At 38.5% G+C, this 16,429-nt stretch overlaps 1 protein-coding gene across 1 annotated transcript in view; it reads right to left on the bottom strand.

Moving 5' to 3' along the window:
• Nucleotides 1-248: 248 nt before the first annotated feature.
• The window catches only part of SATB2 (SATB homeobox 2), a 190,299-nt gene continuing 174,118 nt past the window's right edge, over nucleotides 249-16,429 (bottom strand). Inside the window, exon 11 of the mRNA XM_032638309.1 lies at nucleotides 249-1,459. Within this exon, the coding sequence (XP_032494200.1) occupies nucleotides 998-1,459 (462 nt within the window). The 3' untranslated portion in view covers nucleotides 249-997. The remainder of the gene's footprint in view (nucleotides 1,460-16,429) is intronic.

The raw sequence follows: 16,429 nt of genomic DNA, 5'->3' as shown, positions 1-16,429 counted from the left end.
TAATATGTGGCTCATACCGTGAATTCCATTTGTCTGACATCAGTATGTCATTTTATCGAGACTGCACTAACGGACAAGTTTTCTCTGTACTGAATTTCAGCTTTACTCATTTGGAAGTCCACAGAAACACATCTGTTCACTACAGTAACGACAAGTTGAATAACGGAATGCGAGTCATTTTAAGTGTGCATTGTGTCTTTAAGATTAATTTGACTGGTATCATTTTAAGGTGCCCTGATTTTTTTTCACTTTACTTTCTTCTTCTTTCTTTCTTCCTTCCTTTTTTTTTTTTTTTTTTGGCAGTGTTGATTTGTTTTGTTAAATACATACCTCAAAAATTACCCATCAAGCTGCCAGATAGGAAGCCATAAAATTAAAAAAAAAAAAATCAGGGACAAACACAGAAAATAAATAGGAATTCAAAAATAGTCACCCCACCCTGAGAGCAGGCCGCAGTTTATCAAAAAGCCAAAGCGACTCACTGTGAAGTGGTTTTTTTTTTAATACATAAACAAGTCTCTTCTTTAAGAACTCATTTCACAGTCTATTCTTTCGGATTGTAAAGTTCTCTGTCCCATGCAATTTAATATATATATGTAAATATATAGATATATACATATACATATACACACACACTTGTAGCTTCCTTCATTTATTTCATAGGTCTTTTCATCCTGGAACTTGCCTGGTGTCTCTTCCATAAGTGCAAGGATAATGAAGGCAGAGTCTCCTGTGATTATAATGACTACGGTCCAGTCCATTGTAAAGCGTAACACTTTAGTGTCTTTGCCAAGGCGATGTCTGATTCAGAAATACTGAACTTATTCAGTCTACAGGTGTACCCTGTGCAACAGAGAAATGTCAAAAAAAGGTAAGGAAAACAAAACAGACCCAAAAAAGACAAAAATAAAATAAAGCAACCAAAAAAAACTTTTTAAAGAAACTAAAACAGAAAATCCTTGGACCGATGTATTGCTTTGCCTGGTGGCAGTTCACATTATCTCTGGTCAATTTCAGCAGGCACCGCCTTGCTCTTCTCCGCACTCTCCTCCTCAGCCTCCACTTTGTACATCTCCTCCGAGCCTTCCTCGCTGTCATTCTCCTCCGACTCTGTCAGCAGCTCCTCGTCCTTATACTCGGCCACATCCACCACCGAGCCCAGGTGTTCCTTGAGCTTCCCATGATGCTTCACGTGGTACCGCTGGTTCTGGAAGAACTTGATGATGGTGTGTTTGGGGAGATCCAGCTGAGCAGAAAGAGTGTGGATGGCTTCCTGGTCAGGGTACAGGCCCACGTCATGGATGAAGCTCTGGAGGATCCCTAGGGCTTCCAAAGAGATCTTTGTGCGAGACCGAGGCTTTTTGGTGCAACTGTCTTCAGTCGGAGGAGGCGGGGGAGGTGCTTCTTCTCTGGGAGGGGAGCTCTCCTTGGCTGGCTGAGACTGCTGTCTGTGCAGGACCTGATAATTAAAATTTAAACAAAATTAACATGTGATTCACAATCTTACCTTTCAAAAGCCATCCGCCCAGTGAAATATGTGTTGTCTAGCTAGCACTGTAGTGATGCTGTAGTCATGGTAAGTTCAGGTCTTCTGAAAACTTAAAAGAATTTCTGGAGATTCAGAATCTCCTCTACAAAGCAAGAGGTTAATAATAGTAATGTTTCCATTCTGAGGCACAAAGAAGTTAAGTCATTTGTTGCCAAAGGTCATTCGAATTCAAAGGATCTGGCTCCAGGGCCTTGCTGTTAGCTAGCGTGGTGTGCTACCTCTCTGAAGCCCAATGACAAAGAAACTGGACCCAGAGGAAAAGTGCAGGCTCTACAAATGAGATCACACGGGCTCACGTCCAGACTCTTCCCCTTAGCTGGGTGTCCTTGTGCAAGACACCAAACATCTTTAAGCCTCAATTTTATCATCTATGAAAGAAAGATAAGACACTGACTTCCTAGGGATGTTGGAAGGATTAAATGACATAATGCATGTAAAGAACAGTGCTTGCCTTAAACCAGAGGTTGACAAACTTTTTCAGCAAAGGGCCAAATAGGAAATATTTTAGCCTTAGCAGGGCCATACCGTCTCTGTTGTGATGCCTCATCTCTATAGTGTGAGCATAAACAAATGATCATGGCTATGTTCCAATAAACTTTATTTATAAAAACAGGTGGCAGGGACTTCCCTGGTGGTCCAGTGGTAAAGAATCTGCCTTCCAATGCAGGGGACTCGGGTTCAATCCCTGGTCTGGGAACTAAGATCCCACACGTCGCAAGGCAACTAAGCCCACACGCCACAACTAGAGAGAGAAAAATCCACGTGCCACAACTAGAGAGAAGCCCATGCGCCGCAATGAAAGATCCTGCATGCCACAACTAAGACCCAACGTACCAAATAAATAAATTAATTAATTTTAAAAAAACAAAACAGGTGGCAGACTGGATTTGGTCCATGGGCCAGAGTTTGTTCACCTCTGGCTTAGGGCAAACATCTGATAAATGACAGTCATTATTATATCAGCCTCATAATTACTTAGAGTATAACAGTGGAATAAGTCAGTATTTGAGTCAGAAAATCAATTCTCCATAAAATTAAGAACAACTTTTGTTTATTTTCTTTTAGCCCTGATCTTAATCCTTAAACAAGAATGTTTTTTAAAAATATAAAAACTTCCAACTTAATTAAAAGACATAATTTGTTATTAAATTATGCCCTTTAAATGACTAGATTATACTCATATAAATGGACCTCCTCAATATTACTGATGTCAAGGAGACAGCAGTGAGTGGTGGCTTGAAGCAAGATTTGGGTTCCCTGCCCAGGAATTGAACCTGGGTAGCCTGGGTGAAAACCAGGAATCCCAGCCACCAGTCCAGCAGAGGCTAGAGAACAAACTATTCATCCTTTGTTCTGCAATCCACTTCCTTTTTTTTTTTTGTTATCCTTCATGTCAAGGTTTTCTAGTTGTAATTAATTTAAATTTCTCTTTCATTTCTACCTATTCCCCACTCATTAGAAAACAAAACAAAACCGAAACAAAAACCTCTAGTATTTAAACACTAGATCCAAGTTGGAGCTACTCCTGCCTGGGGTGCCACGTCAGCAGATTGAACTTTCGTGTTGCTATAAATGCTCTGCTTGACCAGAAACACAGTACCCTGTCAGCAAATCCCCAAATGCCACGCCAGCTCTGGGCTCCACACTCACTTCTTTGCTCTCTGATCTTTCTAAATAAGGTCAGATATGCAACCCCAGACAATCATGCCCTGTTTTCTGTGTCGTCACTTCTAATGCTCTATAAAACTGGCCCAAAATCCCTCCGGAAGAGTGTTCCACTGCTTGTGAGGAACTGTACCCCGTACAACCCATGGATTGTTCTGTTCCCCTTGAATAAAGGACATCAAACTGATTACTACATTGGTTTAGTTTTGTCATTTGACACTAGTTAGGCAAGCTTATTCTTGACCCTCATAACTGCTTCTTCAGCGTCATCTCTGCATGGAAAAGTTTCCCATTTTAATATTTATGAACTTTTTCAATCTGACTAAAGAAAGAGAAAGCAATACAGAGGAGATTGTCCAAACAACTCGCCCCTGTTCCCCTCAGAGGCCTATGTGAGAAGGACTTCCTGGAGAGGGTGCACGGGACCCTGAAGAGGAACTCAGCCGCTGCTCACACCTTGCAACATCAGCGGCAGCGCTATAACAGCAAAAGGCTACCAGGAAGGTTCCCATTAGAAAGTATCATGTCAACTCCAAAGGCAAAGATCGAATTTCCTCCACGCAGGTCAGTGTCTAACATCCTGGAAGTTCCCAAGACCTTTAAGAATAGTGAGTTCACTTTTTTAAAAAACACATGTTTCTCTTTTACCATTCTCTCCTATTTTAGGTGGTGTTTTCCATGTTAGAGTAACAAATTAAACATTTTCCAAAGCTCAGGGGGAACTCAGTCCAGTCAATGAAGAAGAAAACATGTCTAGTTACACGAGAGAAACATTGGTACCACCACTACCAGCACCACCACACACTACCCAGATGACAAATTTTTTTAAAACTACAAAACATCAAAGCAAGCGTTTAAGAAAACAATCTCTGCCATTTATCCTAGTCTCAGGGACTACCTGATGAAAAACTAATTTCTTACCGATGTGAAAATGTCAGCCTTTTCTGTAGAATTGAATAGATATTAGGGCAGATGACATTGTTACTTAGGTAACAGAAGAGGATGAAACTTTTAAAATAATAATTCGTAACAAGTAACAATCAATATAACAATAAAAGGATAATCAAATGCAAATAAGAATACCCATTATAATAAGCTGATGGCTGGTGGCAGAAAGAAATCTAAAACAGAAGACCATAAACAGTGGCACTGAAGGTCCATATAGTGTCGACCAATTAAAATGAATGTTCTTGACATTTTCTTTACCCCTTTCAACTAAGAGTAAACGTATGTGGTCTGCTGTGGTAAGCAGGCATCAGCAAAAAAGTGAGAGCTCCATTACTTCAACATCCTAATTATAGCTGGCAGGGAGAGGAGGTCTGCACGGTGGACCCACGCTGCTCATGGCAGCTTTGATGGCAGAAGATATTTGCTCTGAGCTTGTAAGATTGTAATCTGGGCAGCTTGAACGCTGTAATAAATGAACCTCTACATCAACAGGTGAAGATTATTTTTGGGGGGGTCGGTAAGAAGGAGAGAGAGAGACTGAAATTACATAGGAATATGTACTCACACAACATGTATACTCAAGCACAAGGACCCCCTTTTAGAGCAATTGTGATAATTGGAAAACAAAAGAGAATTAAAATGCCCCATTTTTAAAATTATGCTTGCCTTCTGTAGTAAAAGTCAGCATAACGGTTCCACTTAATTAAATAATTAGATTGGTTCTTTAGGGGTTTTCCATTGTGCATTGGTTAGATTTAAAGAGATTTTCCAAAACTATACTTTGAAGTTACGATAATCTTTCTGCACGATAGGGTTCGTTCTTCTCCTGAGGTCCCACCAATTGGCCTATTTCACCCCCCACTTCTAACTTTGAACCTAGCAGTAGTAACACACAGACACAGAGAAGCCACACATGAAACAGAGAAACAATAATCATAGCAGCCACCACTTACTGGACGCTTACTCTGCGCCAGACAGTTTTAAGAACTTTACATCGATTAACTCATTTAGTCCTCACAGTTCCTTGTGAAGGTGCTACTTGGATCCAGAACAACCTAGAAACATGGAGCATCTCAGGAACACGCTCAAAACTGGAAATTTTAAACACAGAGAGCTGTCAGTCTAAGACAGTAGGTTTCCTCGGGACAATGACAATGTGGCTGCCATCAGAGGAGAGGGAGATGTTTCTCAGAGAGCTAGCAGCAATGGAAATGATCTACAAAGTGAGATATCCTGTGTCAGGTCAGACGATGCTCTATATTGAGTTGGGAGCCATGACAATATTTGCATGAAGAAGGTTAAATAATATTTCTGGTATCTTCAAGCAGATAGGAAGGAGCGCAATATTCATAATATCTGAGATGAAAAGAGTCCCCAAGTTACTCTGTCCCAGCTATCTTCACTCCCCTGAAATGTTCGGATTACTCCAGGCACAGAGTTATTTATTGTCTTCTATAATTTTTAGCAAAAAGAACTGCCTACAGGGCTTCCCTGGTGGCGCAGTGGTTGAGAGTCCGCCTGCCGATGCAGGGGACACGGGTTCCTGCCCCGGTCCGGGAAGATCCCACACGCCGCGGAGCGGCTGGGCCCGCGAGCCATGGCCGCTGAGCCTGCGCGTCCGGAGCCTGTGCTCCGCAACGGGAGAGGCCGCAACAGTGAGAGGCCCGCGTACCGCAAAAAAAAAAAAAGAACGGCATACATTTCCTCACTAGCCACCTGCAGTAGCTTATTATTATGACAAACGATCAGGAAATTCTTCTTACTGTCGTGTAGTGCTTCTTCCAGTGGTGTGAATACTCTGAACAAAAACAGAGCAGAGCCTACTGCTTACGATGTGGTATTCCCCAGGCGGGGAAATCAGTCCAAATGCTCTCCCCAAACCCTCCTTCTAAAGAGCGGGATCAAGTCGCCTTTTCTGCACTTTCCCACATCTTGACTAACTAATGCCAACTCTTTTAGTCTCGTCTTCATAGGACAGGTTTCTGAACACCCACTTAAGTGAACTTTAGTTTTTCTGTCCGAACTTCTCAGAGATGTTTGAAACTCCTTGTTTGTTAACTAGAATGACTCAAGTTTGGTCCCTGTCCCCAGCCAGTGCCCTGAGTAACTCCGGCCTGAGGCCATGTCATTGATTCCCGCTGGATGGACTACACGCCATCCTGTTCCTCAGCTCATCTGACAGTTCACGCATATATTTCTGGCGGATTGACTTTCTGAAACCACAAAATTTACAATTACTGCAACCAAGACAGAGGATGCCCTGCCATCTGAACAGAGATAGGCTCTTTCCTAACAAGTTCTTCCCAAGCCCAGATTATTGTTTTCTGGTATTTTTTTTTAAAAAAGGTAAGTATAATGGAGCAGCTACCCAGATATTTATGTAAATCTGCCCAAGTCTGCACACTTTCCAGACTCATCCTTTTTCCCCTTTTTCAAAATGGGCCTAGCAGTTGACCTTTCTATTCCTAAAGTCTCTCATCTCTCTTCACATGACTTTCCCAAATAACAGAATATATCATTCTGTAAAGATAGCTATCCATCCCTTTCCTCTTGACCTTTGCAAACTGAAGCCTGACAATTCATCCTATCTCATTTTGCTTTGGATTTTTCTCCATCACAACTGAACTTAAATTAATCTGGTCGGCAATTCATTTCTGATATTGATAATTTCTACAAAGAGAGTTTTAAAAGGTTTATTTAAAAGCCTCTTTCTTTTTTTGTAGCTTCTATTGTTAGTTTCTTAGGGTTCGCAGCAGTGAAATACCAAGGTGGCTTCAATAATAATGATAATACTATTAATATTAATGATAGGTGCTGGCATTCATGTAAAGTTTATTATGAGCCTAAATGCTATAAATATATTTTATTTTCACAGTAATCCTGGAGTAAGCATTTTTACTCCATTTATGATGAGAAAATTGTGGTTCAGAGAGTATAGGTAATTTGTGTGAGGCCTCATAGCTTCTAATTAGCAGGATTGGATATCTAAAACATACCTGATTTTAAATCCCATGCCCTTAAACATTATGTTCTCCTGTCTTCTGTGCGCAAGCTCACATAAGAAAATTGAACAAAGGCTCTAGAGTAGAGGAGACAGACCATAAATAAGATATCAGGTAGTAATAAATACTATAAGCAAAAATAGAGCCAAGCATAAGGAGGAGAACTGGGGGCAGAGGAAGTTATTTTAGATTCGGTAGTTCAAGGAAGGCTCCCTAAGGAGGTAGGATTTGAGCAGAGGCCTGAAGGAAGTGAGGACCAAACCATGAAAAAGAGCAAAGCAGACCAAGGGAAACCGCAAGTGAAAAGGCAGGGAGGCAGGAGTACACTTGGTATGTTTGAAGAACCGCAAGGAAGGCAGCATGTTAGAGCCGTGCCACCCAGTACAACAGATACTAGCCACGTACGGCTACTGACATCTAAATTCATTAAAACTAAAAAAAAGAAAACACTGAGTTCCCTCAGTCACACGAGCCACATTTCCAGCGCTAGATAACCACCCTGTGCAATACCATACTAGACAGCACAGATACAGCACATTGCCACCAGCACTGCCATCACAGGAACAGCTCGGACAGCCCTCCGCTAGAGAGAAATGACAACTGAGGGGCTGCCAGGGCCGGAGCCGGAGCAGCAGGGCCTTGGCATTCTACTGTCAGTAAGGTCTACCCTTACTGTGACCTGCAGTCATGTCCTCTGATCTAGCCCCAAACACGGTAGGACTTGAAACAACCACTAACACTAGAGAGAAGAGAAATATTCATGTATCCACACACTAAGTAAGAAATACTCAGCTCATAATATCAATATATTACTGGACTTTCAACATAGTATCACAAATAGCAACACTATCATAAAAACAACCAGAAGGATGCATCGGCACTTCTATCCTCAAGAGAACGGGGACTTCCCCGGTGGCTCAGTGGTTAAGAATCCGCCTGCCAATGCAGGGGACGTAGGTTCAAGTCCTGGTCCGGGAAGATCCCACATGCCACGGAGCAACTAAGCCCGTGGGCCACAACTAGTGAGTCTGCGCTCTAGAGCTGGTGAGCCACAACTACTGAGCCCGCGTGCCACAACCACTGAAGCCCTGTTGCCTAGAACCCGTGTCCCGCAACAAGAGAAGCCACCGCAATGAGAAGCCCGCGCACTGCAACGAAGAGTAGCTCCCACTCGCCGCAAGCTCGTAGCAACGAAGACCCGGTGCAGCCAAAATAAATAAATAAATTGGGAAAAAAAAGAGCGAATGGTAAACTTACATTTAACTGATGGCTGCCTTCTTCATCAGAAGTGCTTACCATGTCTAAAAGAAATTATGTTTAAAACCATCGACCCCGGGTTGAGTAAAAAAAAAAAATTCCATTTATCAAATATTTATGGAGTGTCTATAGTAACTGGACCTATTAATTTACAAAGCTTTCTAGGAAGGAGTCCTGTCTCCAACAGTTGGGTGTTGATGAACAAGTTATGGGTAAGACATAATCAAATAGAAACTTAAAAGTTTAATAAGTCTTGCCTTCCTATTTATTCACTAAAATCTCATCGGGCTGAAATATGACATACATGTGTATAAATGAACATGAAGATGGCGATGAAGGAAGAAAGGTTGTAAATATATTCAAAAGAGATATCAACTTCTAAATAAAACCCAACACCTTCTTGCCCAGTTACACGATTATTACACAATCGTAATAAGGATATATGTTGTTTTTCTGCCTTCGAAACTGAAAAGTTTAAAAACACAAGGACAAAATGGTACTGTGACAAAAGCTGACTAAGAAAGATAAAGCAGCTCTTCTTAAACCGCTCAGTGTTCAAATAGATTTTGAAGGCCTCAATGAAAACCAGCTGGAAGCCATGTGTAAAAAATAATGGCTTTTGCCTGCAGGGAAGGAAGTGAGATCCTAAATGATTAAGTTTAGGAAAGTATATAATTCACTGTATCATTATGGGGTGAACTGGATTACTTATAATATGCCAAGACTTTGTGGTCTTTTTTATATAGAGAAAATGAGAAATTATTAAGGAGGTGACTGTATAGGGTGGCTGATCCAGTGCGGTAATAGGCAATAGGTTAAAATTGGCTCCCAGGTGGCCACATCCCCCTCTCTCTGACAAGCCTCACCCATAGGAGTGAGCCTCACCAGAGCTTCAGGTCCTTCGTGGTGATGTGCATCAACAGGAGATGACTTCTAACCGCATTTGAGTTAATATCAGAATATTTTTACTTGTTTAATTTTACCTCATCTAAAATAACAGAATGTAATATAGTTGATCCGAAGAAGGAAAGCATTCTTCCACTAAAAATCCTGAGAAAATATATTTACCAGGCAATAAGAACAATTGGTTAGCACAACTGGAAAGCCCTCATGCATAACTCAATTAGAATTTGTTAAATGAATAAGTGCTGCTGTTTTTAAAATATACTATATATAAAATACCATATAACTGAGATATTTGTCTTAAGTTTCAGCAACCTAACTCTACCCCCTAGTTTTCCCTTTTTTTCAAAATCAGCACTTAAGACTGTTAATTTTAGCTCAGAACCTCAGTGGGGAGAATTTAGCATTAGTAATTAATAATTAATAGAACTATTCTACCTCTATCTCATTATTGGACTATAAGCTACATATTGGCACACATAAGTGCTCAGTACACCTTTGCTGCACTGCATTAATTCCATATTCTCTCTTTCTTTAACTGCAGACCAGTTACTATTTTTGTTCTGTACAACTTATTGTTTTTTCTTTCTATTATTCATTTGTAGCAAAACTAGGTTTTAAAAGTAAAGAAACTGTCACTCATTATAGGAACTTACATCTAGCAGGTATCTGAGAGCAAATATATATATATGTATATATATTTTTTAACCATTTTTTTGTGTGTTAAAAACAATTCCAGGGCATCACATAATCCTTAAGATTGCTTTTACATAAACCTTGTTAGCAGGAGTTGTGAGGTCACAAAGTTCTCGTTTTGAATCCAGTCTTTATCCCCCAAAGCACATATGCTTACTAGCCTTGCAGCTGTGAGCAAGTTTCTTTCTCAGAGCCACAGCATTTGTTAATCTGTAAAATCTTCCTTGTAGTTTTATGAGGATTAAGTGAGATAATGCATGCTAAGTACTTAGCAGAGTTCTTGTCATAAGTAAGGTTTCCGGAAGTAGTTTCTGTCATTAAAACATGAGATGAGGTTTCAAGAATCAGCAGTATAATGCCTCACGTAGTTTTCTGTAACTACACTTGTTATGAAAATTAGCAACAAATTCAGAGATTTGTCTGTCCTTTTCACTCCAAAAATCTACAGATCTACAAAGGAGAAAGTCCACCAATAAGCTGTCTTATTTCTTTCATTCATATACTGCACACATCTTAGTTCTTCCACGTGGCACCTAGCACGTGGAAGTTGCCGCTCAAGCATCTGTCACATGGAATTACACCTCATAATCATAATCCCTTTCAGGGTGACACCTTCTATGTGCACAACCTGGGATCCTCTTAAGATGACCTCCTTTATCGGTTCTAGAAATGTGGTCCACGGTCCCCTGGGGGAATCCCGATATCCCCACAGAGAGGTCCATGAATCAAAACTATTTTCATAGCAAAACTGAGACATTAGTTGCCTCTTTGACGGTGCTAAAACTTATACTGATGGTACAAAAGCAATGGTGGGGAAACTGCCGGCCTGTTAGCATAAGTCAAGTCAGTGGCACCAAACTTCACCAGTAGTTGTGTTCTTCACTGCCACATACACACAGTAAACATGCAACTTTCATTTAAGAACATCCTGATGAAGCAGTAATGTGGTATTAATTATATTAAATCTCAACTCTTGAGTATACTTCATTTTAATAGTCTGTGTGAGGAACTGGGAAATACACATAATGCACTTCTGTGGCATACTGAAGTTAAGATGCTTCTCGTGAGAAAGAGCATTTGTGAGAAGCTATGAGCTGACAGCTGAACTAGCACCTTTGTCTTGGAATAAATATCATTTTTACTTGAAGGAACAACCAACAGGCAAACTATGATTATTCAGACTTGGGTATGTGGCAGATATTTTCTTAAAAATAAAGTAAACCCGTCAATTCAAAAAAAAAACAAAACAAAAAAAACCTGGTAGTATTTGTTGCCAATGATTAAATTTTACCTTTCAAGCAAAAATCAGAATTTTGGAAAACTTGTAGCTTCCACTAAAAGCTTCACAGTTCCCTAATACTTAAAGACTTCCCTGATGATACTGGCGGTGATTTAAGAAATTTAAAAAAATATGTCATACAATGAAATGTGTCGACATTTAGAAGATCTGAATAACTCAATATATCAATATTTTCTAAATGAGCATTGCATGATACTATAAAATGAATAGGTAAAAGATCCATTCAAAGTGCAAGGCAGACCAATGAATTATAAGGTAAAAAAGTATGAAAGTTCACTGATATGATTTTAGATTCTACTTGGCAGCCAACCTTTAAGAAACTACCACTTGTAGAGTTTTGTACAGAAGAAGAACGATCATAATTTCCTGGGAAGGCTATTAAAATATCCCTTCCTTTTCTAATTGCATGTCTGTGTGACGGTTGATTTTCTTCATTTACGTCAACCAAAACTACACTTTGTATCAGAATGAATGAGAAGCAATTATGAGAATCCAGTTGTCTTCCATTAAGTCAGACATCAAAAGTATTTGCAAATATATATGTAAAACAATGGGACTCTTATTTTTTTTGTTGTTTTGGAGATAGTTATCTTCATAAAAATATATCATTTATGTGTAAATATTATTTATAATTATTTTCAGACAAACATTTAAAAGATTTCTCAGAACTAATTTCTAATATGGTAAATATTGATAGATATGCATATTTTTGGAGTCCTTAATAGTAAGAGTGAAAGGGGACCCTGACACCAAAAAGTTTGAAAACTCTGTACCACATGAATCACTTTGAATATATAGCCTTGTCTTTCCCCTAATGAAAACCAAGCACTTTACTATAAAATACAAAATGGACCTTACAGTTAATAACATCCTTACTTGATCTCAGTCACCTAGGAAAGTCTGAAAGCATGAGTGTAGGAGAAAGTACACATGCATTACGATTTGCCTCTTGACTTTATCTCTCAGAGACATTTTCACAGGCAAAACATATCTGCCTAGGTACACAACTCAGCACTATTTCTAACTTCAAATGATGTTACTTGAGTTGGCTCTTATGGTTCTAATTTCACATCCTAACATTATAAGACTTATTAAAAACCGTGGTTTAGTTTTGTTGCTTTTTTTGGATTATACAGTATCCTAAGGTCAAAACTCAGGAAATCTGTTATTAAAAAAAAAAAAATGTATCCATGAAGCGATGACAAATTGCGGACTACAGGTGTTAGATTACATTTTGACTCCAGGCAGGTTTAATATAAGTTGGTCTCCTTTTACAATTGCTCTTAGCACATACAGCTATGGGAAGGGGGTTGGGGGTCGGGGGTCGGGGGAGAGAATAAGAACCAAAAAAAAAAAAAAAAAAAAAGAGTAGAGTTCAATAAAAGAAGATCATGTCGAGAGAAATCAATACAAACAAGCAAAACGGTAGGAAGTCTAACATGGAAATATGTGTCCAATTTCATCCAGCCTTAGTCTGAGTTTCCTTTAATATTGTAACCAAGATGGTATTGGAACATCGTGTATGTTTTTAATGCAGTTTAATAATTGTTTCTCAAAATAAACACTTTGGCCAAAGATAAAAGCATAAAAACACTGTGACACAATAATCTGTTAAAATAAACTTGGGGGTTTAGAGGAAGCTTCTTAAAACAGCCTTTGGCTTATATCATTTCCTCTTTGGTGACAAATTGAGAACAACTATACCAACGACTTTGGTATGGTTTGGGTTAAAAATGTGTCATAGTCATCAATCTGACTTTGGGGAGTGGCCAGAATCTGTAAACCCTGAAGAGGTAGCTAGCTGGGTGAGCTGCTTTTCCAATATAAGGAGATGAGCTGATAGCAAATTAAGCAGGGTCAAGATGAGTAGCCATATTTCAATCAGATAGACTCCATGACACATAAAAGACAATTCTCTCTCCTATTAGAATGTAAGAGAGATAAAACACAGACATATATTGAACCTAATGGCAATTATAACTTTCCCTTCATCAGCGTCATATGATAAATAGGTTTATTTGCCCATTTAGGACCTAACGTGACCAAAATCATTCCACAAACATAACAGAATTCATGGGAGAATTCAGGAAGAGCAGACTCTTCAGGAAAGTCCAGGCCACAACCATGTGTCCTTCTTCCTGGGAGAAACCATCTCCCAGCCCACCTACCCCAATCCCATTTGCCTGACACCCATGAGCATCCATTTCCTCCTGTTTCCATACACCTCCACCACCTTTCACAATGTCGTCTCAAAACACAAAACTTTGCCTCAAAATGAATAGAGAAGGCCTATATTTTGAAGATCAGATTCAAGGTACAGATAATATTAAAGTGTCTTTAAAGACCTTATATTTGAGTTAAAATGAGTAAAGAGTAACATGACCAGAGCTGACAGTTACCTCTGGGATTCTGATTTCTAAATGACTGCATGACTTGTTTCATTGGTATAGCTGAGAAAAGAGTGGCTTTTGCACCAGCATGGATGAAAGAAGAGCTCCTACATCAAGTTAAATTTAAGTTAAAGATAATGAAGAGTGTAAAACGTTAGGATGATATACGTACCTGGAATTCATAATGGTATTAAAAGAACCAATGTGGAAATTCATGACACTTCATCAATGGCAAAAGGGCAAGAGAGAAAGATGTGCAAAGGTTCAGGATAAGAATGATCCATTAGAATTCTTAAACAGTTAATCTAGTTGGCTAAATAATTCTCAAGTGAAGTAAAAATGTAAACCAAATGAAAACAACTTCATCAAATGCCAGTGATACATGCATGACCCAGTAAGCTCTGAAATTTGACTTTTTAAAACAGATTCAAGGTAAGCTTAAAAGAATAGAATACATTATTGAGCTTTGCTTTATTGTACTTCTCAGATATTGCGTTTTTTACAGATTGAATGTTTGTGGCAACCCCACATTGTCAGATGATGGGTAGCATTTTTTTTAGCAGTAAAGTATTTTTAAATTAAGGTATATACATTGTTTTTTTTTCTTTTTAAGACAAAATGCTCCTGCACAACTAATAGACTACAGTATAGTGTAAACATCATTTTGATATACACTGGCTTGCTTTATTGTGATATTCGCTTTATTGTGGTGGTCTGAAACTGAACTGGCAATATCCGAGTTATGCTTGTACAGAAACTGTTTCAGATAAATAAATTGCATCCAACAAGTTTAACTAGAGCAGTTTCAATTCCTTTTAAGTGAAAACATGTTAAGTTAAAGGAGGTAGAGAATATATATATTTTACAAGAACAGACATCATGTAGGCAGCCAAGAACTGCATCAACGAAGACTTAAAATAATGATTCCTGAGGTAAAGCACTAGAGTCAAAATTCAATCCACTTAGAAATCTCTTACTATTTAGAAATCCAATGACAAAAATAACTTGAAAACACCTATTTGGTAAAGAATGACTTAGAAACAAAGATGATATGGGGGAAAGAATGTGTACACTTTAAGTCATAGGATCTCAATAAATTATATAAGCTTCATTGAACTAAAACATCATTCTTCCTGATTTACATACAGATTATATGATGTGAGTTGGGGGTTGTATGTTAAATTTAATCATTCAAATCCTATAATTAGTATGTATTCAAAGTGGTTCGCCATCCTTTGGTCTTCTTGTTTCTTAAAAACAATAACAAACTAATCTCACAATGGCGATAGGTCCTGTTGTATTTATTCTTCGGATGAGAAAATGCATACACAAAATTGAACTCTGATCCACAAATCACAAACCCCTGAGTCTAACATATAACAAACATGCCCTTACTGCTGTTTAGGTGGAAAATTGGGAAAAATACAAAAATTATTCTGTTTAAAAGTTTTGAACAAAAATTCATTTTAGGGTGAATAAACATCTTCCAATTAAAATATAAAAATAACACTAAAAATGACAGAGGAAACTATTCAATGTTTCAAGTGTATGGTTAAAAGTGAAGACAAACAAGTTAAGAAAAATTATAATACATTATGGAGAAGTTCCTCTCCCAAATGTTAATTTTGAGTGGGTAATAAAGGAATTTTTACTTTTTCTATCTTTGGATACCATTTAAAAATATATATATATACCCAATTTTGTCAAAATTTGCCAGAACAAAAAAGAGAGATTTTGCCTGACACAACTCAGCCAAGACTCAGTATAAGATGAAAAATCCCCATAATTGTAATGGCACTAGTGACACTGCAGTTATGTTGCATTCCAGCTTCTTAAAGAAGAGTGTTTAAATTATTTAAGGAGAAAGGGTGTTTGGATTAGATTTTTTTACCAGGGGGGTGGGGGGAAGAAAGAAGGTAATCCATGTGTTTGAGGTCTCACATGGGGCTGCTTAGAATCCCTTGATAGGCCACATTGTCTGTATAATTTTTACAGTTGGGGTACTCAGAAGTCAGAACAATCTGACAGTTATGGTTAGTGAAAATATTAGATGTTCACCAACAAAATACTACCTCAGCATATTTTTTGCTTTCTGGATGTAACCACTTAATAACAGGACTTGAGAAAACTGCACTGTGTGAATCAAACACATAAAAGTACAAATATTCCTTTTATAGAAAGCAAATCTTAAGCAGTGCATTATAGTCAACCACTCTGGTAAAAGACAAAGTATCTAGAAATACCACACCACGGACATATTATGGTTTATTATTCCCTAACGTCCAAACTGGGTAAACAAAGTCAAATGATCAAGGAAGGGTTTTCCCCTCAGACTGTGAGGTAAGGGCCACTGATCTCTAGGGAGTGTCAACAGAGATTCCTTGTGACTTAGCAGTGAAAAGGTGTCAAATGAGAGCTTATCAAACACAGCCTTTAGTTTTCAATTTCATTTAATTTCATCAGAGACTGGCTTCCTCGGTTTTCTTTTCTTTCAAGGAAAAAAGAATATGGAAAAATTAAATCATGTGAGGAGAAACTTCCAAAAGGTTAATTCTAGAATATTCTTTTAAATTTGAAACCACGTTTAATTCATTATGAGGATTCTGGTTTTACATTGTCCACATCGATCATCTTACTAATCAGGTATGGAGAAACTTTGGCTTCTAAACTTTGTGGTAGATACACCAGGTGCGAGAGGAAAAGCAGACAGGGCCAGGCA

This window comes from Phocoena sinus, chromosome 7 (genome assembly GCF_008692025.1).
Source record: "Phocoena sinus isolate mPhoSin1 chromosome 7, mPhoSin1.pri, whole genome shotgun sequence".
NCBI classification, from domain to species: Eukaryota; Metazoa; Chordata; class Mammalia; order Artiodactyla; family Phocoenidae; genus Phocoena; species Phocoena sinus.
The sequence above is the reverse complement of the archived record's forward strand: the minus strand, read 5'-3'. Positions and strand labels throughout refer to the sequence as shown.